Here is a 25,751-nt window from a genome sequence, read left to right as displayed (position 1 = left end):
ATATATGCTACTGTACACTTATAATAAATGTTTTAATATTTTTTTACAGATTTTGTGTTTTTTTATTTAAAATTTATTATTGAACTTAATAAATTTATGAAATATCGGTGAGTTATGCCTAAGAATTACAGCCTACAATGTAAAATATATTTCCATGCAAAACAAATGGAAATTTGCATAGAATTAGTACGCTAGGGGGTTTAATCTTATGGCATCTAAGGTAATTAAATATAGTAGACCACTTCAGAGGAGAATTCATTCCCTGTACATTCAAGGTTAGGACTTTCAATGCCATCCAAAACTCTCAATAGATAAAGAATAGCCATTCAAAAAATTGGCAAAAGGACACAATAGAAAAAGACATACAATAGACAACAAAAAGAAAAAAAAAGAAAAATCAACAACAAGATCAATGAGACCCAGATCTCAATCAAAAAGCATGAAAGAACCATAGAAGGGGAAGCACTGTAGTGCATCATGGTTGAGCCTTGTTCCTAAAAAAAGGGGGAAACCAATACAATCAAGGTCAACAAAAATGAGGGAGAGCAGGTGTCACCTCGGACAAAGGTAACTGTAAGGCACTGACCATGCCACTGTGGGAATTGAATTATTCACAAAACATTACTAGCGAAAACGATACAATAAATGCATACTTATAACGCAAAACTGTATACTTAGCTCAGCAAACATATAAAAAAAGGGGAGAGGAACATATATTCAAAATAGGAAACTCTCAATAAAGTGAGTTGAACTGAATCAAAGATCAACCATCCGCCATTTTCTGAAAGGATTGTGATTGAAGACCTCCCAAAGCCTTGGAACAAGCCCTTTCTGAAGAACATTGTTTCTTAGCAGGAAGATCCTGCGAACCCACATGTACCGATGATACTTGTGATCTCCATGATGCTTGGGAATCATTCGCCACAGGGTATAAGGATAAGTCCATGAGACATTGCTGCAAATCAGCCGCAGTAACCACTGAATATGGACGATTGTGATATGTAAAGGATAATTTAAACCGGAAACGCCATCGATATTGCCCATTGTTATCTTGAAGGATCTTCAAGTATGGTTTTAAAGACCATTTTTGGATAGTGGATTACAACAAATCCTCAAACCCGATAGGAAAAATCGTGGTAAGTAAGAGAGTCCCGGGAACGCGACGCTTGTAGAATCACTTCCTTTGTGCGGTAGTGGTGAAACCTAAATTTAACATCCCTGGGAGGGCCATCCATGGGCCTACGAGATAAGGCTCTGTGAACCCTGTCCATTTAAAGACGATCTGCCGGAACATCAGGTACCAAAGCACTGAGCACAGATGTTATTACTCCATTAAGATCCACATTACATTTGTGGGCAGCACGGTGGCTCAGAGGTAGCACTGGTACCTTTGCAGCGCTAGGTCAGGGGTCCGAATCTCGGATAGGACACTATCTGCATGGAGTTTGCAGGTTCTCCCCATGTCTGCGTGGGTTTCCTCTGGGTACTCTGGTTTTCTCCCACATCCCAAAAACATGCAGTAAGGTTAATTGACTTCCCCTTAGAATACATTAATGACATATGACTATGGTAAGGACATTAGATTGTGAGCTGTTTTGAGGGACAGTTAGTGACACGACTATTGACTTTGTACAGCGCTGTGTAATATGATGGCGCTATATAAATACTGTGTAGTAATAATACTTTCAGGGATACCCCTGATTCTTAGGTTATCTCTTTTAGCACGATTGTCTGCATCTTCTAACTGATCCCTCAGTGTTTGTAATTCCAATTGTACAGTATCCAGATCTTTTTCATGTCCCTCCAATACAGTCACATCATCAAACCAATCCTCCAGGACAACAATCCGGCCTCCCAACTTCTTAAATTCTTTAACCAATGCAGAGGAGAGCTTTTTATTTGCATGTGAAATCTCATCCCTCATAATTTCCCTAATCTTGCCAAGCCAACTCTCACCTGGTTAAGGATCAGGAAGGAAGAGATCTGAGGGGAACTGTTACTGACTGCAGTCAGATGGAAGTGAGTCGTCCAGAGAATCCCTGTCTGAATGAGCACCAGTAGCCGCCGGCGCCATTTTGAAATACAGGCTGCGGTGCTGTCTCTGCGTCTAAGGAGGCCGTTTTGTCAATTTCCCGGTGGTCCCTGTAGAATCCACAACAGGTCCGGAAATGGGTATGGTAAGTACGCCGCTGGTAGCTAGCGTAAGCACCACGGGAGGGAGGTCAGTGTGCCTGATATGGTACATATGGTGTTTTTAAGGTTGTTTTAGGATATGTAGTTCTTCAGCAGCTACAGGTGAATGGGTGATTATTTCTGCATTTGCTGGGACATGTAGTTTTGCAGCACCTGGTTAGATATGGGGGGGGGGGATCTTTTTTTGGGATATGTAGTTCTGCAGCAGGTGGATAGAATCAGGTGAAAATATATTTTATTCTGGATATGCTGGGGTATATATATCTGCAGCAGCTGGAGACAAACAGGGTAAGGGCATTCTATTCTGTATATGCAGTGATATATAGTTCTGCATCAGCTTGAGAGAAACATGGAAAAGGGTATTGTATTCTGATGTTCGGATATGTAGTACTTCAGCAGTTTAATAGATACAGGGGAAATAGGTCTTTTATTTTGGATATATAGTTAAACATTAGCTGAATACATACAGAAGAAATACTGTATATCTTTTATTCTGGATATTTAGTTATACATTAGCTGAATACATACAGTGGAAATATATATTTTATTCTGAATATGTTGTTCTACAGTAGCTGGATACATACAGAGGAAACATGTATATTTTTCTGGATTTGCTGGGATATGTAGCTCTGCAGCAGTTGGATATGCTGGTATAGTTAGTTCTGCAGCAGCACACATTACATAAGATTGTATAAAAAAAAATATTTTCTAGTCTGGCTTGCTGAGTAATGTAGTTTTACCCTGCAGGTACAGAGTTTTATTGAGTTTCCACATGCTGTATTGGTTGTAAAAGAACAAAAAGGAAAAGAATGCATATTGACAATCTCTAGCCTGAATGTGGTTGGATATGTAGATATACAGTAAATGTAAAGTAATTTACTATATAAATAGATTGTCTGTTTTAGGATTTGTAATTGTACATACCCTGGAGAGATTTAATTCTCCTAGTTCCCCAGCCTGATCATGCTGGGATATGCATTTCTCTACAATGACACAGGTTGCCTGGCTGCGATTGGCATATATAATGCAATCAATGGGAGAAGCCCAGGAGGAGGTGAGGACCTGTCATCAGCCACAGACCAACCTATCCTCTGCTAACTTTCAAGCGACCTCTGCTTGTGTGACAGGCTGCAGGGCTCCTCCCAGAGGCAGTCTCTTACCTGGGAACAGGTGCAGAGAACAGACAGGAAGAAATCACATCCACATCTTCCTCCAGCAACCTACTGAAATGTCCCACCTGGACTCAGTGCCCACAGAGTCCCCTGTCTGGGTAATCACAGGTTCCCAATCCTGGACTGGCACAGGGCAGATGGACATTCTGCAGACTGCTGAAAAAGACATCAAGTTTCCTTTTGCTGTAGAATGGATCCCAGATGAACAGATGGCCACCTTATCCCTGGAGCCCTCCGGGGTAGAAAAGACCACTGATTTTATAGAGAACCCCTTTGAAGAGCAACCATCACCCACCAAGCTGCAAGTACAAGAAGGAACGTCACCCTGTGCCCAATCCTCCATACCAGGCACCTGCAACGACCATGGGCACCATCTGAGCCTGTTCTGCTACCAGGATCACAAGCTGATTTGCCACCAATGTAAGTCCCATGGAACCTGTCAGTCACACAAGACCAATTCAGTGGAAGAGAGGGCCACGCAATTGAGGGTGAGTGTAAATCTGCCTTTCTTTTTCTAATAATGCAATGTAACCATCAGCACTGCACCTGTGAAGCAGGGTTATCCAGGAGCTGCTGCCACTTCATCGGTTAGAACCCCCTGGACAGAGGGAGGGTGCTGGAGCAGTGCAGCAAAGATTGCAGGGAAATCTCAGTGACTCACTGCAGCATTGAAATAAATGAAGAGGGAGAAATAAACATGTTTCCTTTGGATCATCATTGATGTGTGTCAAGTTTCAGTTCACCATGAGAGTCATGGGGAGGGTTGCAACATACTACAGAGTGTATGAATGTTGTTGAACTGTGTACTGTATGCAGAAGAGTGACAAGTGGGTGTGTTTCACAATGGCACTTTTACCTTGTTCTGCAGATAATTGCCTTTTAGGAAATGCCACACACCTTTAGAATGAATGCAGACACTTAAAGTGGACCTGTCCTAAACATTTCATATCAGGAAATTGTGGCTTCTCTGCTGTTTTTGGCTGCACACAGACATGCAATAATTGTCGTTGGAAACTAACAATCCACAACAAAAAAAGTGCACAACCACACCAACGAACAAGGAATCCCGCTGGAGGCAATGATTGTTCATAATCTATTGTGTGTAAGGTCGTTCAGTGATCGTGGATTGTTCTGTGATACACTTTCTCCAGTACATGTCACTTCCTGCATCGTTTAAACGATCGTATCTAGTGTGCATATTATTAGTGGATTATATTTGAACGATCGTATCGTTACAGCCTGTGCAGAATTAAGCAGAATACAATCGTTCGAAATAATCAAGAATAATCGTGGATCGTTCGTTTTCAAACGATAATTATTACACGTGTGTACCTAGCCTTTGGCAAATGCCAATGACAATGTTTGTTACAGTAGCAATTCTAAAATGTTAGATCTGCTCTGAATTTCTGTTGTCAAGAAGATAACAAATTGAAGCAAATCACTTCAATGGGGTCGCAGAGAGTGATTAAAATCTGTGAGATGTTCTGTCTCTTCCTGAATCTACCTAGGAGTTGTTCGGTGTTACACTAACCCTTCAGACCTCACGGACCCCTAAATTCATATTTTTATATCCTGCAAACCATTAATATGAATTCTTTAAAAAACATAAATACGTTTGTAAAATAATGATTTTTCTAATGGTACTGACAAGGACTGTGGAGGCTCTGATTCATTGATCAGCTCATGGTTAGGTGAAGTATTAGTATTATTACTATTATCATTAGTTGCATTATCTTTGGTATTACTAAAGAAATGCAAAATATTCTAATTTTCCCACTCATTATCGGTTTATATCATTTGAATCTAAGACCAAACAAGAAATGATAGTTATCAAAGATGTTGTTAAATTTAACACTTAAGCTGCGTACACACCTGCAATTTTTCTCGTTGGAAAGGATCTTTCACGATCCTTTCCAACGAGAAAAGACTGCACGATGCATGAACGATGCTGTACATACAGCACCGTTCATGCTCTATGGAGAGGGGAGGGGGAGAGCGACGGAGCGGCACCCTGCTGCGCGCTCTCCCCTTCCCTTTCATTAGGATCGGTCGTCGTCCATTGTCCATGGATCCGCCAGGACGGTCGTCGGACGATGGACGACGACCGACTGTACACACGGCAGATTTTCGCCCGATAATTGGCCGATACCGATTATCGGGCGAGAAAAATTTGCCGTGTGTACGCAGCTTAAAGGTGTTACACAGTTAAGGTCATACTTATCTAAAAAAGCATCTGAGAAATAAACAAATAAAATAGAACAATCCGATTAGAATCGGTATTCGTGGAGCGGGATGACTGTTTTAATGGTGGAAACAATACTGAAGCGTACGGCTCAGCAACGGTTGCCTCATACAACTTAAGATTACACTGAGGTCACGTTGCGTCTCCATTGTTTATATAATGTATATATGTCCAAATTTTTCTGTGGACCAATAAAATTTTCTCACGGACCACCAGTAATCCACAGACCACTGGTTGGCAACCACTGTTTTAGGGTATTTTGTTAGGTTAGGAAATTGGAAATACTAGAGGGTTTAGTGTTATGGTTTAGAGTGCTTACGTATTAGAGATATAGTTTAGATTAGTGAAAGGCAGGAGACTGGCTCTTTAACTCTTTAATTTTTTCAAAACTCACCATTGTTCAGATGCTATAATCTAACATTCAGCTTGACATAATACATCCCTAAATATAAGCAAGAAGAGATAGGAACAGACAAGCTAGGATGGAGGCTGTGCTGCGGACGCCCTGTTTTGATACTCTACCATCATACTGAAACACCAATAAACTGGTGAGATCAAAAATTACCCCCAAGTCCTACAACATCAATCAACATCTATCGGATAATTGAAAAATTGGCATATCAGTACACCATCTGTTTACTTATCTCCTACAATTCAACATAGTCATAGCATTAGCGATCAATTGGATTGCTTAGAACAATATATACAATGAGCTAAAAACTTCCCAGGCTGCAATCGTTCTCTATGCGGATACTAAAAAACAAATGAGTATTACATTAAAGGGGCCGTTTGTCATTGACATCTTGATATATTACCTAAACCTTTTAATCCTACAATACCTAACCAGTACTGTTTCAAATAATTCCTCTCAACATTGGTCCCTTTATATACTACAGCCAGACCTCATGAGAATAATTTATCTGAACTTCTAAGGATGCACTGATTCAGCTGTCCCCTTTTAAATCTGTACTGTTTTATCTTTGATCTCAATGGTCCCCCGAGGAAGCCAAAAAGCCAAACGATGCGGGCATTATGTGATATTTCCTAGTACATAAACAATATTGTACAAAAATGAATCTATGCAAATAGATATTTTATTGTTACTTCATGGTATTTGAATAAATTAGTTGGCCTCTGTTAGAGCCAGGGCCAGATGAAATTGTTCACCTAATAAACACATATAAAATATTTGCCCTTAAAAGCCTGTCTGTTCCTATCTCTTCTTTATATCCAGTAAAAATTTCCCATTTATATCCCGTAAAAATCAGGCTTGGCATATAATAACTGGATTATATTTATTAGAACCCTCCTAGATATCCAAATTTGTGACGTATACTACATCCCTAACCTTGTCACCAGTACTCTTACTTTTCCTCCAGTATGTAACTGCAATTTGTATTTACCCTCTGCTATTTCACGAGGGGATAGTTCCCATCTATGCCAGATATATTAAGAAAACAACTTTCATCATCCTGCAATAAAATCACATCGCATCATTATATCATCATTGGTGTAAATCTTATTTACCTTCCACACTGATCCATCATTATTCTGTACACACATGGGTCAATCAGGTTACTGTTGGGGTAGTTTAACTGGCCATGCATCTTGTTATCTTGTTATTAAGTATCTTTTAGATCTACCAAATTTGTGTAGTAGAAGCAATCCATTCAATTTTTATCAAGTCAAACAGGATCCTCAACTACTTGTGAATAAAAAAAAAAAATAGTCACATTGCAAGGTAAATGGCTAGATTCAGGTTTAGTGTTGGGGTTTGGTTTTAAAGGGTACAACTTTCCATAGAAGGTTAACAGTTTTGGCATTATGTTAAGAATTTGATTATGTTAAGTGAGTGAAGGTATTGAACTTTGGGAGTGGTTTAGGGTTAAAGTAGACCTGTGGGACAGAAAGTTTCTATGAATTCTCCTCTTCTGAACTGCATTTATTTACCTCCCTTTGCTCCCTTGCTGGGGTTGAGGAAGTAAGCATTGTGAAAGCTGTAACACCACCTTTCTAAACCTTTTTACCTCTGGGAAACCCTTGGAATAAACCTTGTAAAGATCGGAGAGTAAGCTGTGGGTGAATCGTTGCCCAAACAATGCACACTAAAGTATTTACATATTCAAAATAAACAATAACTTATAAGCCCTCATTTAGCTCTCTATCTATGAGCACTGAGAAAAATAATTTTTAAAGTTCACAGCACAGATAATATAGTGTAACTAAATCAGCTCTACTTACCTATCCCTATTCTATCGCATGGGGCTGACATGTTATTTCCTTTCCTGTTCCTATTTACCACCTACAGCCATTTTGATTGGCCATACAGGGATCATGTACTGCCTTTGTTCAATAATTCTTGATATGCGCAAGGGAAGCTGGGATTGCTGGGTTTCTCTTTGCTCAGCAAAATTTGACAGCTTGGTCAGGCTTGATCAGGCTGGTAAGAACAGTTAATGTTGAAGGGATATCACCTGTCAATTTTTGCAAAAACCACCTGCTTGATAAGGGATTTTTAAAAGTGGGATTTAGTTTCACTTTAAAGTGGACCTATAACCACATTTTTAACATTATGTAAAAGGGTGGCTAACCCTCTTATATTATGTAAAAATACGGTGTTTTGTTTTTTTATTTATTGATTTGTTTTTACATACTTTTTTTAAAAACATTTTTGGGGCCCATCCTCTTCTGTTTTTACTGAAGGAGAAGCCCGCAGCCTTCTAGGATATATATAAGGGGCTTTCCTGGAATGTAAAAAAAAAAAAGTGTCGATCTCAGACATTCGCACTTTTATTCTACATTTTCAGGAAGACATGTCACTTGATCTTTCACCTGTGTAGTGTAAGATCAGGCAGCGTAAGCAAAACCTTGAAGAAGAAGAAAGAAGGTGGCAGCGCCTGCTGTCCAGTCTGCGCCAGAGCAAAAGAAGGCCTGCTGAACTTGTAATGTGGAGGAATAAAGGGCTTTTAAAAAGTAAGGGTAGGTGTTTTTTTTTAAAGTTAGACTTTAATACAGTAAAACCATCTTCACATTATGTACAAACAGTGCAGTACATTGTTTCTGTGTTCAAAACCCAAGAACATCAGAAATCTCAATATCAAATTGTACTTCTAAATGCATTCCAAAACACATTGCTGCATGCATTTCAGTCTGTTGTTATGCAATGCCTAATGTAATAAATTGAAATAACATCACAATGAAGATCAGCACAGGTGGGCTTGCATTGTGCCGTCTGCTTGACAATCCCATGCATTATAGATTATTTCTCTATTATTTTCTCTTGCAGCTGAATCTTGGCCATCTACCAGCCTTTAATTCTAAACAGGCAACCAGCACAGTTGAGCTACATGAGTCCACATGAACTTTTTATGATTAGGGAGGCTGTTGTAAGCTTGTAAGGGCACATTACTAACATGTACCCCTCAATGTGCTGTGGAATTTGTTAGTGCTATGTAAAGAAATACAATATAAAATGACTGTTCACCAAAACTTTTATAGCCAAAGCAACTTGGTCAGAGGGAAAATATGATTGGAGGTGGTGGGGTCATTGCCACCAGAAACTTTTGCTTGGCTGAACATCAATTTACCCTAATTTGGATTTTGCGCTGAGGCCATAGTTCAGGGACTACCTTACACAATCATTGCAACTATACATTCAAGACTGCTTTTGTGACCTCTCAGACCTGCAGAGGTCACAAAAAAGATTGTGGGAGTTTTAACTGTTACCTACTCAAAAGATCTGGCTATACATTCACAGTGCAAGCACTTGAACGTGGCTTGGTATGTCAATTTTGAAATACACTAAACAGCATAGCTCATAGAGGGGAGAGATGCAGACTAAGGAGCCAAACATTTCTGCAGAAGTGCAAGGTGCTTGCTTATGGGAGGAAAATGCATGTGACAGAGTAATAAACTCAGTATGTTGCGGTTTCTTCTTTCAGTGTTCAGTCAGAGGGTTGGGGCAGGAGTTACTTTATTACAGCAGTCCTGCCAAACAGAACTGTGCTTTGTGCTAGAGCTGTGGACTGGGTAGGCAAAAATACAAATCCTTTGGCAAATAAAATAATCTCCCATTAGATCTTTTAGTTTACCTGTTTACCTGGAGGTCAGACTGTAATAATACCTTTAAATATGTGTTCAGTGGGAATACTAAACTCTACTTTGCCTTTCATATTGCATACACTGAGCATCAGAGATCTGGTTTTACACATGACTAGGGTAGTGCGGATCCCGTGCCCATGCTCTTCTCTGCTTTCTCCCCCCCCTCCCCTTAACTCCCTTTACCTTGGCTTGCCAACCTCCTTTTCTTATTCCTTTTCTTATACCAAAACACAACACCTTTTTGGACTTAAAATTGGCCGGCAAGCAGCCGTTTATTTGTATACAAAATAAATAACATAACATTTGCATAAATAACCATAAATACAAATTAACCATAAATATTAATTAACCATAAATAACGTGAATAACCTACATAACATATATTAACCTTACAACTGTAAATAGCTCTAAAAAAAATATACATAACTATAAATAATTCCAATTATTGACCCTTTAATACCCCCCCAACATTTAAAATATTAACACCCCCTTTAAACTATCCTCTTAGTCTACTTTGTTGAGTTATTTACTCAGGCTGCAGGTCTTGGAAGGTAAAGCCCGCCTCCAGTTGCAATAGTTGCAACCCACCATAACCACTGTTATGGCCCCTAGGCCCATCCTGCCTCAGTAGCCAACCTCAACCAACTTAAAGGGGCACTCCACCACCCAGGATGCCCCTTCACCACCAAATTACCGTAGGGCACTTACCTTCCCCCAGACCCCAACCGCCACAGAGCACAAGGGTGACCCCCCATCCTTGAGCGCCCCTCCACACTCGAAGGGCCCGCTGCACGCCATCCTGCAGGCCCAAGAACCAAAGGCCTGTACCTATTGCATTCAAGTGTACACCATCCCCCCGCAAATACCCCCACGTCTCCTCCTCTAATTCCCTATGCCACACCACCACTCCTCCATGCCTGGCCAGAAATCTACCCACCTCCTGGTTAACCTTAATCCTTCCTCGGTTGACACCCTCCACTGACCTCGCACCCCTCCAAGGGGTCCTTGCTATGATATCCTACCACACAATCAGCATCCCCGGAAACTCTACCTGCAACCGCAAAAAATCTAACCTTATATCCCTGATCAGCTCCCGAATGCCTCTCTTCCCCAAATCATTATCTCCCGTGTGCACCACCAACACATTGGGCGGCTTATACAGCGCTGTGAACTTACTAACCTCAGGCACCACCCGACTCCACAGCATTCCTGGAATCCCAATCCACCGCAACGTGGCTTCCGTCCTGGGCACCCCCAGCTGCCTGCCGTCTGCCCTGACCTGTGCTCTCCGGGCACCCCACCACACATAGAAATGTCCAAGGGTCCACACCAAGCCCGGTTCCGAAATGCCAAACCCCACCATTCACCGTAATAAGCTTGTCTCGTACCCCCCAAAACAAAGTGCCTCCAAACTCCCCACCAAACCCCGCAGCAACTCAAAAGTCAAAGGTCTCCTACTGTCTTGTACCTTCCTACCCCTTCTATACCCCTTAAGAGCCTGTCGTACAATGAAGGACTTCGTAACATCCGCCATTCCCCTGAACTTGAAACCAAAAGCCAAACCCGCCACCAATCTGTTCACCACCGACACCGACGCCCCTTCCATAAATTTCTTAGCCAACATACACAAAACCCCTTGAATTGGCTGCTCCCTGGCCTCCCTTCCCCACTGCGACTCCCATGCGAGCCACTCGTTCCACACCGCTTCATACGACTTCCAGGTCCTTTCACTCACCGACCTTCGGACTAGCCCTCCGATAATCCCCTCGCAATTTCCCACAGATGCTCTGGGCACTGATGACCATTTTCCTCTGCTTTTGGGGCCAACTCGCGAAACTTGTCCCACTGTAAACCAGATAAGGCGTCGGCCACACTATTAGCAACCCCAGGAATATGCCTAGCAAAAATAAACACATTATATTCCATGCACCTAAAGACCACATGTCTCAGCAACCTCACTGCAGGTCTGAGGAGACTGTAAAGCTGTTAATGGCCTGTACCACCCCCAAATTGTCACAGTGAAACCGAACCTTCTTGTTAGCCAACTCCTTTCCCCACAGTTCCATCGCCAATACAATGGTAAACAACTTAAGTACTATCAAATTCTTAACCAAACCATCCTCCACCGAAACCCGCGGCCAAACCCCTGCACACCATTTACCCCCCAAAGTAAGCCCCAAAACCAACCCCCCCTGCCGCATCAGTAAACAATACCAAATCAACCGCATCAACCAGCCCCTCTAGCCACAATGCTTTTCCATTAAACTGCTCTAAAAACAAATTCCATGCTGGCAAGTCTGCCCGCACCCCCCCATTCAACCGTACAAGATGATCCGGTGCCTTAACCCCGGCTGTAGTGGCCGCTAAGCGCCGACAAAAAACCCTGCCCATGCGCACCACTCTACATGCAAAGTTCAGCTTACCTAACAAAGACTGCACCTCCCGCAACTTCATTTTTCTGCGCCCTCTCGCGCCGCTCACCTCCAACTTCAGCGCTGTCAATTTGTCCACAGGTAACCTACTCTCCATCGCAACCGTGTCCAGCTCAATGCCCAAAAAGGTCAAGGCCGTAACCGGCCCCTCCGTTTTGTCATCCGCTAAAGGAACACCAAACCGCTCCGCCACATGTTGCAAAGTAGCCAACAGCACCCTGCACACCGAGCTGCCAGCAGGCCCAATCAATAGAAAATCATCTAAAAAAGTAATGTATGACCGAGTCTATTTTTGCTACAATTGGAACCACCCATTCCAGAAAAGTACTGAACTGCTCAAACAACGCGCACGAAATGGAACAACCCATGTGCAGGCACCTATCAACATAGTACTCCCCCTCCCACTTACAGGCCAACAACCGCACGCAATCTGGGTGAACCGGCAAGAGCCTGAAAGAGGCCTCAATGTCCGCTTTTGCCAACAAAGCCCCGGGCCCATATCTCCTCACCCACTTGATCGCTGCGTCAAAGGAAGTGTACGCCACTGCACACACTTCCGGATCAATTCCATCTGCTGCACAACCATGAGATTTGATAACGTTTCCATGTTTCTAAAAAAAGGATCAGGTGTTTCACCAAATCAGGGATATTGACGCTATATAAAAGGTCATATGATGAGGGAATAAATATACCCAAATAGCTAAGTCTTTTTAACTCCCATTGAAAGGGAAATGATTCTTTGAGCAATTTTACCACTTCTGTTGATAAATTAATATTAGGAGCCTTACATTTTGATTTATTTAACTGCAGCCCCAAGAAGGCCTGAAAACCTTCCATTACCTTCATCAAATTGGGCAAAGTTACCATGGGATTCGTCAGACTAAGGAGAATATCATCCACAAAAAGGCAGAATTTGTGTTGTTCCCCATTTATCTCTATACCCTGAATGTCAACATTGTTCCGAATAGCTATAGCCAGGGGTTCCACTGCCAAAGCAAAAAGCAATGGCGACAGTGAGCAACCCTGCCTGGTACCCCTGCCTATAGAAAAACGTTCTGAACAGTAACCCATATATTGTATAAATGCCTTAGGGGAGTCATACAGTGAGAAACTCCAATTTACAAAAGTTCTCTCCTAAACCCTATTTGTTTAATAATGATATAAGATATGGCCATAACACTGAGTCAAACGCTTTACTTATATACAATCTTAGTAAAAAATGATGTCTTATTTTGTTTAGCTTGTTGAATTAAATGCAATATCCTCTGTGTACTATCTCCCGCTATAAACCCGTTTGGTCAGCCAACACTAAGTCACCCAAACTATCTTCCAGTCGGGACCTCCTCCATTTGTCGCCTTATACCCTTATTTAATGATGTTTTGTATTGCATTCTCAGCTTTTCATATTTAGATTCTAACTCCATTACTTTTGCCTTACGTTCCTTTTTAATCTGTGTGGCTATCTGTATGAGTTGTCCCCTTACCACCGTCTTATGCGCCGCCCATAGCACAAGTGGTGATGTCATAGGTTGTCGGTTTAAAGAAAAATATCTAACCAAAATCCCTTGTAATTTTTGGTCCACCTCAGGGTTACGGAGCAGAGAGTCATTAAGTGACCATCTGAATGTATCAGGTTTAGGAAAAAGGGAAGACAATGTAGCCCAAACTGCGTCATGGTCTGACCATGAGACCACCAAAATATCACAAGACAAAACCAAGGGCAATGCTTTTTGATGTATAAAAAAATATGGTCCATACGGGTAAAAAGTTGATGGGGATGAGAAAAATATGTGTACTCCATTTCTTTAGGATGTAGTTCCCTCCACATATCTGACAACATTTCAGATCCCTGCAAATCCAGCAATTTATTTGATAATTTATTATCCCCAGATACAGCAGTATACATAGATATTTTTCTCTTATCCATACTTGGTATTAGTGGAACATTGGTGTCACCACACATATTCAAATAACCTTGCACATTTTTGCGCACCCAAATTATCAGCTGTTCAAAAAAAACTGATTCTCATTAGGAGCATAGTAAGACACCAATGTCACCTTAGCGTCATTTAGTGTTCAAACCAATATCAAGTATCGACCATATTCATCCACCATCTTTCTATCCAATTGAAAGGACACTGTCTTCCTAAAGCCAATAAGCACTCCTCTTTGTTTTACTGCTGCATTAGCTTTGAAGACAATTGGGTAGGCCGCATGAAAGTATTTTGGGCAGGAGGAAGTAGAGAAGTGTGTCTCTTGTAGACATATTACATCCGCTCTATGTGTATGAAAATAACGAAAAGCTTGTGACCTTTTAACTGGGGAGTTAAGGCGTTGTACATTGAGAGAAAGTATTGAAATTACCATTTCTCTATATTTTCCAAGCAACTCGTAAATACCCTTTTCCTGTCACAAACATTTATACAATATGCTGCCTGCCTTACACCAGAAACAAAAGGGAAAAGATATAGACTAAGACAGGGGTGACAACGGACAGATAAAACACTAGACATTATGCATAATATATACACCCAGGGTGTGCGGAGTGGAGACCTGTTCTCACCCCGCATCCTCCCTTTCTAATAATACAAAAATGCAATATAAACAAGAGAAGACAGAATTTTTCCTGTGGCCCCGAAAATGTCGTCAGGCATATCCCCTAATTAAATGACAGAGGATATCCCTGGCAACTTACAAGAGAGTGATTTTTACACCAGGACCAAGGCACATTAATAAATACTTATTAACATCAAGCAATTCTCTAAATATTCAACTAACCATTTAAAGAAAATATGCTCCTAGCAAATACATAATTAGTATCCCAAATAGGCTAATAGATTTATATCCAGATTTATCAGAACATTATATCCATTTGAAAAGGGGCATTCATACATTATTGACCAACATTATTTCCATAACCCTGAAGTAAAGCAGGAAGAGAAAAGAAAGAGAGCACAAAAGAATTAGGTATTCAAATATTGCTCTGAGAGAGTCTCAAGCGTTTAAGTGGATCTGTGACCTTATGCTCCTTAGTCCTCTTTTGCTGATGTATTTCAGATATCCGTGCTAAAAGAGGGTTAGGAATTTCCACATGGCCTGATTTTTTATGTTGATCACAAGCATTAAGTCCAATTTCCTGAAACTGATTTCTGGCCTCCTCTATAGAAGAGATAGCTTGTAACTTGCCCCCATATGTAAATAACAATTTAAAGGGGAAGCAGATAAAGGTATCTGCTGATTCTGTAGGATCTGAAGAAATGGTTTCATCTCTCTGCGACGCAATATCATTGCTGGAGCCAAGTCCAAAAAGAGCTGATAATTATGACCTTGAAAAGTGAGGGGTTCCTTCTTTCTGACTGCCTTCATTATCGCATCTTTGGCATAGGGGTAATGCAACTTAACCACAATATCCCTTGGTGGACCATCAGTTTTTGGTTTTACTAATGTGCAGTACACCATCCATTTCTAGCTTTTCCACTGCAATCTCAGGACATATTTCGCAAAAAATGGCAGTCACTGTTGTATTAAGATCATGTATGCTTTCTGCTAAACCACGTATAGTTAGAACAGCGACCCCTGTTCTCAAAATCCTCCATTTTATGATGTAAAGGCTGTACCTCCTCTTTCAAATACTCAATATCCTCTTCATGCCCCTCTAGGACAGTGGTAACATCGTCTACTCGCCCCTCAAGTTGTACTGTGCGCTGGCCCAGCTCTCTTCGCTCCCTTGTAAAGTGCTCTGTAATTTTCTTAGTAGTACTCTCCAATGCTGTATGCAACATTAACTGAAATTTTTCCAAAAAGCTTTCTGAATCTGAAGGCTGTAATTGTACAACTGGTGTTGAAGGCAGGCCCCCTTTCCATCCTGTCCTTCCTTCCCCTCCTTATTGATTCGTTTCCTGCCATCTTTCCGTTTTTCCCGTCCAGCTTAATGCTCCCCTAATTATTTATTGTTGGATCCAGCCTAATTGAATTGTTGCATTATCGTGAGTTCCCGCAATATCATCGAGTTCCCACACAGTAACCCCAATTACTATGCTTAAAGAGCAGAAGCAACGAGCAGCTACCAGTCTCTGGAAGGTTGACCTCGAATGTCTTGTCTTCAACCCCAAATGGACTGACGAATCATTCTTCCTCCAACGCAGCAAAGCCCTGTGTTTAGTGTGCAACGACACCAACAGCACTTTCAAGCGGTCGAATCTCAAGGGGCATTTCAATGCCAAGCACGCGCACAGAGACTCCACTGTGGATTAGCGGAAGTCAGGCTGCTCGCTTGCAGTCATAGTTGGAAGAAAATTTTCCTTGGACACCTTGTTTCTTCTGGCCTAGTGCGCCTTCTTGGCCTCCTGAAATGGCCTAGTAGTCAAAAAAGTTTGCAGACCCCTGTTTTGATGCAAAATATTTTATTTTAAATTTTACAAATTGTGGTAACTTTTCTCTAACCTTTATTTTTTTTTTCAAGTCATCTTTAGACAGCTGTGACTACATTTATTAGAAGGGTATGCTGGGAGGAATCAAAAGACTCTTTACTGTTCAGGGAACACAGAACAGTCAATTAACAGTTGTGCGTTGCCTTGCATTATACTGCAGCACACAGCCACCTACATTGTTGTCTGTTGTGATGCCCACCCTATTCATTACAGTAAATGGGACAGCAAAGTAAAACTTTACAATAAATATATGCAGCAGTGCATTAGGGTAACAGTAGCAATGCTCTGCATTGCATCACATATCATTAGAACATCAGACATTGTTTTTTATGCTTTGTCAGACAGTCTTGCATGTTGCCCACTATGTGAGGTGTACTGCACTGCGCCATACTGCACTGCACAACCTTTTTTTCCTTGGGTTGATGGCTGTTACCTTTTTGCATATAAAACATGCTAGTAGGTAAAACTTAATTGCTAAATTTATACCAGTCATGGGCAGGGTTTTTACAGAGGGTTGTGTCATTATTGAATTGTACCTAAAATGTAACTGTAGAAATACAGCCTTTGCTATTTAATAATAAAGAATTTTTCTCTTTCTAGAATAAGATTGTCGATCAGTGTGAGAAGCTGCAGTTGCAGACAGCTGGGATTGAGAAGTACCTCACAGATGCCCTGCCAGCAAAGATCCCACATGTGGCGGTAAAAATTGCCTTTTGGAATAAGATTCCATAATGCGTGCAAGAAAGAAACCCTTTTTCCTGCTTTGTGGATGGACTGGGGAGGGTTCGATCCTCTGACAGGTGCTAAATAATCTATGGTTATTCATTGGGAAGATATACCATCCCTGTCTGTATTGATGTCCCTAGTCACTGGGACAGAAAGAGATGGCTGTCAATTAACCAAGAATCTGCTAATGTGGACACCTCTAGTGACAACAACCCAAAGTAGAACTAATAATTTTCGGGTGTTTTTGTTTTACTTCCTGTTGTCTCTCCCACAGAAGAAGTGAATTTGGGTCCTCAATGGGGACCTGGGAGTAATATAAAAAGCCAACAGATTTTTTTACCCCTTTACTAGTTTTAAAACTTAGATTTAGACTTAGGGGGTCACATGGTAAAGGTGGCAAGGTAAAGTCACATGGCAAGGTAAGGTCACATGGCAAGGTAAAGTCTGCCTTAAATGGAGATATAAGTAATTTCATATGTTTTTGACACACTTAAGATACATTACAGTCTATGTCCCCATCCACAGAGCACAGCCCGGGCCTCCAGTGAAATGATCATCCAGCGTCTGACGTTTATCCGCAATGTGTGTGACAACGAGGAGCAGCGCCTGCTGGAGGAGGTGCACACAGAAGAGGAAAGAGTACAGCAGGGCATTTCCACCCAGCAAGCTCATTGGATCGAGTCTTCCAAAAAACTGTCGGGCATCAGGAACTATCTAGTGGATATGCTCACCAAGATGGATGACATCAGTCTGATTGTAAGTGGAGGTGTTTTCTTTGCTGGAAAGCTTCCTATTTTGTTAGCTTTCATGCTTTCATGGAGGTCAAAACCAGTTTGTATGATCTTTTCTAATGCCTCCCCTTGCCAAAACATAGTATCTTGTCAAATAGTTCAAGTTAAATAATTTTATAGCATATTATGTGTATGTGTAAATGTAGTGCATTGTGTATATGCACCCCCATGGAGCCACAGAGTAATCCCACAGTTTACAAAAAGTTTTAAGAAGTATCTTCTCCAAAAAAAATAGCTTTGCAGTGGGGAATTCTGATGTTTCTGAACAATCTAACAAATATAATAATGTCAGGGAACCAACTCAATGAATGTCATGGAACATCGATGAAATCAATTAATATTTTCATTTAGGTTTAAAATTCGTAACAATACCACACATTGTAAGTTGTGATTGGTGAAACCAGTCACCAATTGCTATGTATGTGGTCATCTTTAAACAAAAGCATGCTAAGCGCTAGCACTATATGTTTTACTGTATAGAGGTCTTGTTTTAGGTTCTATTTTTTTTCTTTCAATCGGTTTTATTAGTTTTTAACAGTACAAAAACATATATAACGAAAAAGGAATACAGAGAAAAGGACAAAATAATATATATAGTAGGGGCTAAACCCCCACGGTTACAAAAAAAAATAGCAGAACATTTATGTCGCTTTTCATATATAAACCATTAACAATATAGTATAAAGACAGCTATAGGGGGGTCTAAGAAAAACCTGGGTAAAACAAGGGGGAAGGGAATATATAAAAAGCAAAATAAAGCTTTGAATCCAGGTGAGAGAATATGAGAAATATTAGGTATCCAAAAACACTGTACCAAACAATATTTGTCTCATAAAAATTATTATTTCTTTCCCTTTTTTTTTTTTTTTTTTTTTTTTTTTTTATGTACCTTACCAGGGAAAACGTTTTAGGTTCTATTTTCCCAGCAATTTTATACCATATTCTTATGTTTCTCTTTCCTCTCTTTGCTGCAGAACTCAGAAAGTGAGATGGATGAAAGGTGAGTTTTCTGTATAATAAGTTTATATTAAACCAGGGATACAAAAACTTGCATTACATTTTAAATTGTATGTGGAGAACAGTAAAACACTTCTGTTAAATAAACATATAGAATGGTAGTTTCACACCTGAAAAATTTGTTATATTTGAAGGGCAGCCTATACTTGGAGAGTATTATTAATACTCATTTTACATATACATACCAGCTGTTTCAGGTATGGAAAACACAGAGCTTCCTTTTTTCATTCCCTGTTGCTAAATGGAGAGGAGTGGAAGTAAAGACATTGCATGTGCGACTAGGAAGGGCGGCTAATAAAGTAAACCTAAACTGGGGGATGATGAAAGGTGCCATTGCTGAACTGATTCTAATGAATACCCCTCAGCTTTTAAACATGCCATAATTCTCCCTATCCTAAAGAAACCCTCACTGAGAAACCCCCCTCCTTACCTTCCAACTACCGTCCTATCTCCCTTCTCCCATATATCTCCAAACTCCTTGAACGCCTTGTCTACAAAAGACTCACTCATTACCTGAGCACCAACTCTCTCCTTGACCCCCTCCAGTCTGGTTTTAGAGCTGCCCACTCCACTGAAACAGCCCTTACTAAAGTGGCCAATGACCTCATCAGAGCTAAGTCTCAAGGCAACTTTTCCCTGCTCCTTCTCCTTGATCTTTCCTCTGCTTTTGACACTGTTGATCATCCCCTTCTAATACAAATCATGCACTCCATTGGTATCAGTGACACTGCTCTCTCTTGGTTTGCTTCCTATCTGTCTGACCGCTCCTTTCAAGTTTCTTTCAATGGTAACTCCTCCTCACCCACTCTCCTCTCTGTTGGTGTTCCCCAAGGTTCAGTCCTTGGACCGGTCCTCTTTTCTCTGTACACCTCCTCTCTCGGTAGACTCATATCCTCCTTTGGCTTAAAGTACCACCTGTATGCTGATGACACCCAAATTTATCTGTCCACCCCTGACCTGTCTCCCTCAGTCCTGGATAAGGTCTCATGCTGCCTGTCAGCCATCTCATCATGGATGTCTGACCGATTCCTGAAACTCAACCTGGATAAAACAGAACTCATCATCATCCCCCCCTCAAAATCTAAATCTCCCCCTGACATACATCTAACTGTTAACAACACTGTTATTCGGCCCTCCCCCCAGGCACGTTGTCTTGGTGTCACCTTTGACTCGGCCCTCTCATTCACCCCCCATATTCAGAACATTTCCAGGTCCTGTCACTTTCAGCTACGCAACATCTCCAAAATACGCCCCTACCTGTCCCCTGAGACCACCAAACTCCTTGTACATGCTCTTATCATCTCCCGTCTGGACTACTGTAACATCCTTCTCGCTGGTATTCCACTAACCCGACTCTCTCCTCTACAATCTATTATGAATGCTGCAGCCAGACTCATCCATCCTTCCCTCCGCTCCTCTTCCGCTACATCTCTTTGTAGTTCTCTCCATTGGCTTCCTTTTCACCTTAGAATCAAATTTAAGCTCCTGTGCTTTGCCTTCAAATCCCTACACAGTTATTGTCCCACTTACATCTCTGACATGGTTAAAAAATACTCCCCCTGCCGCTCCCTCCGCTCCTCCAATGACCTACTACTGACTTCCTCACTCATAGCCTCATCACACGCATGGATACAAGACTTCTCTAGAGCTGCTCCAACTCTCTGGAATGGTCTTCCTCGTCCTATTCGGCTTGCTCCTACTTTCTGCTCATTTAAAAGAGCGCTCAAAACCCATTTTTTCAAACTTGCCTACCCGGCTTCTTCTGTCATTTGAAACCATCACTACTTCCCACACTACATATCTCCCATCCTTTTGTGTGTGAAATTTCCCCACCTACTAGATTGTAAGCTCTTCGGGGCAGGGTCCTCTCCTCCTGTATCACTGTCTGTATTAGTCTGTCATTTGCAATCCCTATTTAATGCACAGCGCTGCGTAATATGTTGGCGCTATATAAATCCTGTTTAATAATAATAATAAATAATAATAATAATGAATAATAATTCCCTGGATGTAAAGATGATCTTTTGGTTTCAGTAGTTTTAGTCACACACCTGAAACTAGCGTGCAGCTGTGTCATAAGCTTTTAAAAACAGGGCATCAAAACCACACCAACAGGTTAGCTGGGTTTTTTTAGAACCAGGTCAGCAAGGTTAGCTTACATTAACTCTCAGTGTAGATCCACTTTAGGTGAACCTAAACTGGGGTTCACTTTAAAGCAAATGTATTAAAAGAAAGTATAAACTCTCATTATCACCCTTTTCTTCTGAAAATGCTATTTCTTTGGCTAATGGTCCAATTTCCTCTTTAATTTTACTAACCATAGGGTCTCTATATTAGAAGTCAATTTTGCTTGTTCCAGCTTGAGCCAAGGCCAGCAATGATACCTTAAATGTTTTTCTTACAGGCTAATCTTAGAATCAAGCACAATGATGATAGTTTTACAGTTTTTCCTTTTTCTTCACAGAACAGAAGAAGCAGAAGGCATTCTGGAACCTGAAGAGTCGAATAAGTTAAACTTTAACATTAACTGCGTACAGAGTCCATTATTGAACAGATTATGGGCTTCCACTGTGCTCTGCTTGACCACGGGTTAGTACCAGAGATTCATAAATGCAGATCAGTAAAGGAAGAAGGATTCCTGATTTTTATACTTGTTCTGTGTTAGCATCTGAGAAAGCACTTAAGCCACTCATATGGTCATCACATAAACAGTAAGAGTCCTTTTATATGGCATATTGGCATGGCCCAGATTGTGGCTATTTTCTAAAGAAAATGAACTGTAAGACTTTAAACACTCTTTGTTTTTGATACATCTGTAATTTAGAATTCACCTGACAGTATAGTTGGGATTCTTCCTAATATATCCTAATAATAATTTTCGCCCACCCAGTCCTGTACATTATGTCTCATACTTATCTTCAATCATTATCCAGCAACCTTCACTGGGTATTTTCTTGCAAGAAAGGTCACTTTATATTTTGCATGTGCATCGTGGCTGCATTTATTCTTGCAGAAAAGCTTTACACATGGCTACATTATGTGCTCGGACTGGGTATGTCTTTCCCACAGGAAACAAAGGCTGTGTACACACGTGTAATAATTGTAGTTGGAAAGAAACCATCCAGGATAGATCGTTCGATAATTGTTAACAAAAAAAGTGCTCAAGGACACCATTAAACGAGGAATCTCGGTGGAAACGAACAACCTCCCCGGCGGATCTGATTGGGCAACGATCGTTCATAATCTATTGTGTGTACCATCATTCAGTGATCGTGGATTGTTCTGCGGTACACTTTCTCTGGTACATGCCACTTCCTGCATCGTTTGTACGATCGTTTGTACGATCGTATCTAGTGTGTGTACATTATTGGTGGAATATATTTGAATGCTAGTATAGTTACAGCATGTACAGAAAATAATCGGGGAAAATCATTGATTGTTTTCAAACGACAGTTATTAAAGGTATGTACATAGCCAGAGATTATGTGACTCCAGATTGGGCTGTAAAGATCAATTGATAGGCGCTTAGGGTATCTATAAGACCTAGTGGATATCACTCAGGGGGGTTGGAGGAACTTATTAAACATAAACAGTACAAAGATACAGCTGTACTTTCAAAAACCTCTTTCAATACAACACATGGAGTCCACTAAACATTATTTATATAATGATATCTTTTATTTTTCAGCTTGTGAAGAAGTGACTTTTGATGAGAAGTCTATGAGCCCCTTGTTGGCCTTTGCAGAAGACAACAGTCTGAAGTTCCTACAGAAGAAAGCAAAGATTTATCAAGATGGGCCTGAGCGTTTTGACCACTGGCCCAACTGTTTGGCCAATGAGTCATTCCCAAAGGGCATCCATTGTTGGAAGGTCAATGTGGAGAAGAGCTGTGCCTACAAGCTGGGTATTACCTATAGAAGCATTGCACGCAAAGGAGCAAGCAATGATGCCAGGCTAGGATTTAACCCTGTGTCTTGGATCTTTTCGCGCTATGACAAAGATTTCCGATTTTCCCACAATTCTCACCATGAAGTTGTAGAACTTTTGAAAAGCCCCAAGCATATTGGTGTTTTGGTGGATATTGATGGGGGAGAACTGGTCTTTTTTGACCCTGGATCTTGTGTCATTCTTCACAGCCACAAAACCAAATTTACAGCTCCCATCAGTCCTGTGTTTGCAGTCGCTGACGAAAGCATCAGCCTCGAGAAGTAAATTACTGAAGTAGAAACGCTGATGTTTATATTTATAAAGACTGATTTATATATAAGAGGCTATATTTTTTTCTCAAGATTGCTGCCATTACATCTATGCCATGTTACAAGTATGCATGTGGATAGAGAACTTTTTTAAGAGATATTAATTATTTAAAGAGGTCTTGCTACTGAGGGTCCTAGGTTTTTATATGAAGAAATGTTCTCCAAAATGAGGCTTAAGTTGGCCTTTAGTAAACAATATGAGTAAATTAGATTGGTCTGGTTCATTCAATGTCAATTCAGTCAATGTCAATCATTTCAGATTTGGGTCAAATTTGGGTGTGAAACACAAAAAAATAGACAAAATACTAAAAACTCTGAGCAGAGAAGTACTGCTATTACACACATTATGGTGTCCATACCTAGGGGCTCCAGCTCCAAGTGTCAACAAGTTTTTTTTCTGTGACCTCAAGTTTAGAACTAAATTATTCTGAGGTTCAAATGTTTTTTGTACTGTTGTCATGGGACAGTTAGTCGTTGCTGTTGGAATCAAGTTAATGGCCAGTTAGGCCATAAATCAGTAATTAGGTCATGGGTAATCAAATGCAAGTGATAGTAGTTCCACAATACCCCTACACAGTACTTCAGTCAACTTTGAATAGCGCTAGTAATATTTAAAATCCCTTCTTGTTTTACTGTTGTAAGAGTATCATCATCTCTGTCTGTTTGCTTGTAACTATTTTTCTCCTGGACAAAGTGATAAGAAAAACTCAAGACAAAAAACCCCCATGACAGTAGTCCCTGTAACATGTTCATGACAGTGGTCACCATGGCCAAAATAGGAGGGTATATCTTGCCAGCAGGAACGGACAGCAATAAAAAACCTTACAAATATTTTTTAAAAGGCAACCCGTGACTTTTAAAATACGTTTTCCATACTGTCTCCACCAAGAAAATTGCTTAGAGATTCAACAAAATCTGTTAGAGCATTGCTTTTTATAAACCAAGAAATTATTCTAAATGCCTGATAAATTATTACTTATGAATGTACTATTTTTGGATATTGATAGACAAAATGATGTCCAGGCTCACCTTTTATTATATATTCAGTATATATCACTTGTGAATAGATACAGAATGTTTTGGAGGCAAGTGGCAAAGTTAGACACCCTCCACCCTGTCTTTATTTTTGATGACAAATAAACCAGTATAGTAATAAAATATTACTAAACATTTAAATTAGCCAGCTCATGACTGGTTGCCTTTACCATTCCACAGAGTGTGTCTGTAGGTGTGGAGCATAGAGACATATTTGGCACTGCCTGTTACAGTCACAAGCCAAATCCTTGTTTACTTTACTGTATGCAGAAAAATAATCTCCTGCGAAGAAACACCATTCAACAGCCGATGTCTGATAAGCAATAAGTAGCCATGAATATTTTCCCCTTACCTATTATCCTACACATTTTTATTTCTCAACCTGGGAATACTGAGTTGGACTTTGAACACAAGGAAACTATTTCATTTTTTTTTTTAAAGAGGACAATAATTTTGTTGAAGTTATTACATTTATAATACAATTATACTGATACAGGTTTATTACAAATTTTTAAAATAATTAGTTAATGACTTTACCTAGATGGCTAAATTGACATATATGAGACAAAAGTACAAACAAACCTTTGTATTAAACAATTTCACATTTTAAATATGTATAACCTGTTTTCAGAGAAAAAGAATTATACATGAATTTGGGATGGATATCTGCACTTCTTTAAAATATATTTAATCCATAATGCTGAACTACAGCCAAATAGGTAAAGATATGGGTATGATATATTAAATGATTTGTATTTCTACCCATCTAGTCCTGAAATTTACAGTTTTAGCAAAGTTAACAGCTAATGGCCAATTACTGGCTTTGTCTCCCCCTTAGCCTGTGACTAGTTCCTTGTGATTGTCTTCCTTTCCCAGTCTGATTTCTGCTATAGTGTTTTATGTATACTATATGTATACTTTCATTAAGAAGCTAATGTGAAATCGTATTCTAGTACATGAACTGACTTAAAAAAATGACATTTAAATTTTTGTTAAAGACAGTAGGGAATCGAGGCCCAAAAATTTGAGGGGCTTTAACGTTTTGATGTCCAAAGCCAACAAATACAAGCCATTCAGTTTCAGGGAAATGTTTGACATACCTCATCCCTTCGCTCCATTTCTCTGTGAAACCAGTCACCCGCAGGCACCTCTCTAAGACATGCTGTGCTGTGTTCACAGGTTCTAATGGCACAAAACAGGACCAGTCAACCTTTATTGTATACATGTGTTCACCTCTATTAATTTTTTAATATTTAAAGAGCTGCAATAATTTGTATAATTTATATTTGTCTAGAATACAAGTTAAAGGATGTAATAATGAATGAAGAGCTAAATAAATTTGATGTCTGATGTTCA

General features: G+C 40.3%; 2 protein-coding genes across 4 annotated transcripts in view; one reads left to right on the top strand and one right to left on the bottom strand.

Moving 5' to 3' along the window:
- Positions 1-2,071, bottom strand: part of WDR31 (WD repeat domain 31) — a 34,383-nt gene extending 32,312 nt beyond the window's left edge. For both annotated transcript variants that reach the window (XM_072430087.1, XM_072430086.1), the window contains exon 1: positions 1,957-2,071. The gene's annotated coding sequence lies outside the window, so the exon portion shown is untranslated. The remainder of the gene's footprint in view (positions 1-1,956) is intronic.
- BSPRY (B-box and SPRY domain containing) lies at positions 2,039-25,751 on the top strand. Of its 2 annotated transcripts, XM_072430085.1 has the most exons (7): positions 2,039-2,177; positions 3,191-3,853; positions 17,171-17,269; positions 17,822-18,052; positions 19,062-19,087; positions 21,569-21,693; positions 22,793-25,751. In XM_072430085.1, the coding sequence occupies exons 1-7, from the start codon at positions 2,169-2,171 to the stop codon at positions 23,314-23,316; spliced, it is 1,677 nt and encodes a 558-aa protein (XP_072286186.1). In that variant the 5' UTR covers positions 2,039-2,168; the 3' UTR covers positions 23,317-25,751. The 2 variants fall into 2 exon arrangements, with proteins under 2 accessions (XP_072286186.1, XP_072286185.1); XM_072430084.1 differs by lacking the exon at positions 2,039-2,177 and having other exon boundaries at positions 2,438-3,853.

The sequence above is a fragment of the Pyxicephalus adspersus genome, chromosome Z (genome assembly GCF_032062135.1).
Source record: "Pyxicephalus adspersus chromosome Z, UCB_Pads_2.0, whole genome shotgun sequence".
NCBI lineage: Eukaryota > Metazoa > Chordata > Amphibia > Anura > Pyxicephalidae > Pyxicephalus > Pyxicephalus adspersus.
This window is presented reverse-complemented; position numbering and strand designations above follow the sequence as displayed.

Coding starts and splice junctions, on each gene's coding strand:
- BSPRY (XM_072430084.1), top strand. CDS start 3,167: ATGCATTTCTCTACAATGACACAGGTTGCCTGGCTGCGATTGGCATAT. Junction 3,854..17,170: donor AGAGGGCCACGCAATTGAGG/GTGAGTGTAAAT, acceptor TTCTCTTTCTAG/AATAAGATTGTCGATCAGTG. Junction 19,088..21,568: donor GAAAGTGAGATGGATGAAAG/GTGAGTTTTCTG, acceptor TTTTCTTCACAG/AACAGAAGAAGCAGAAGGCA.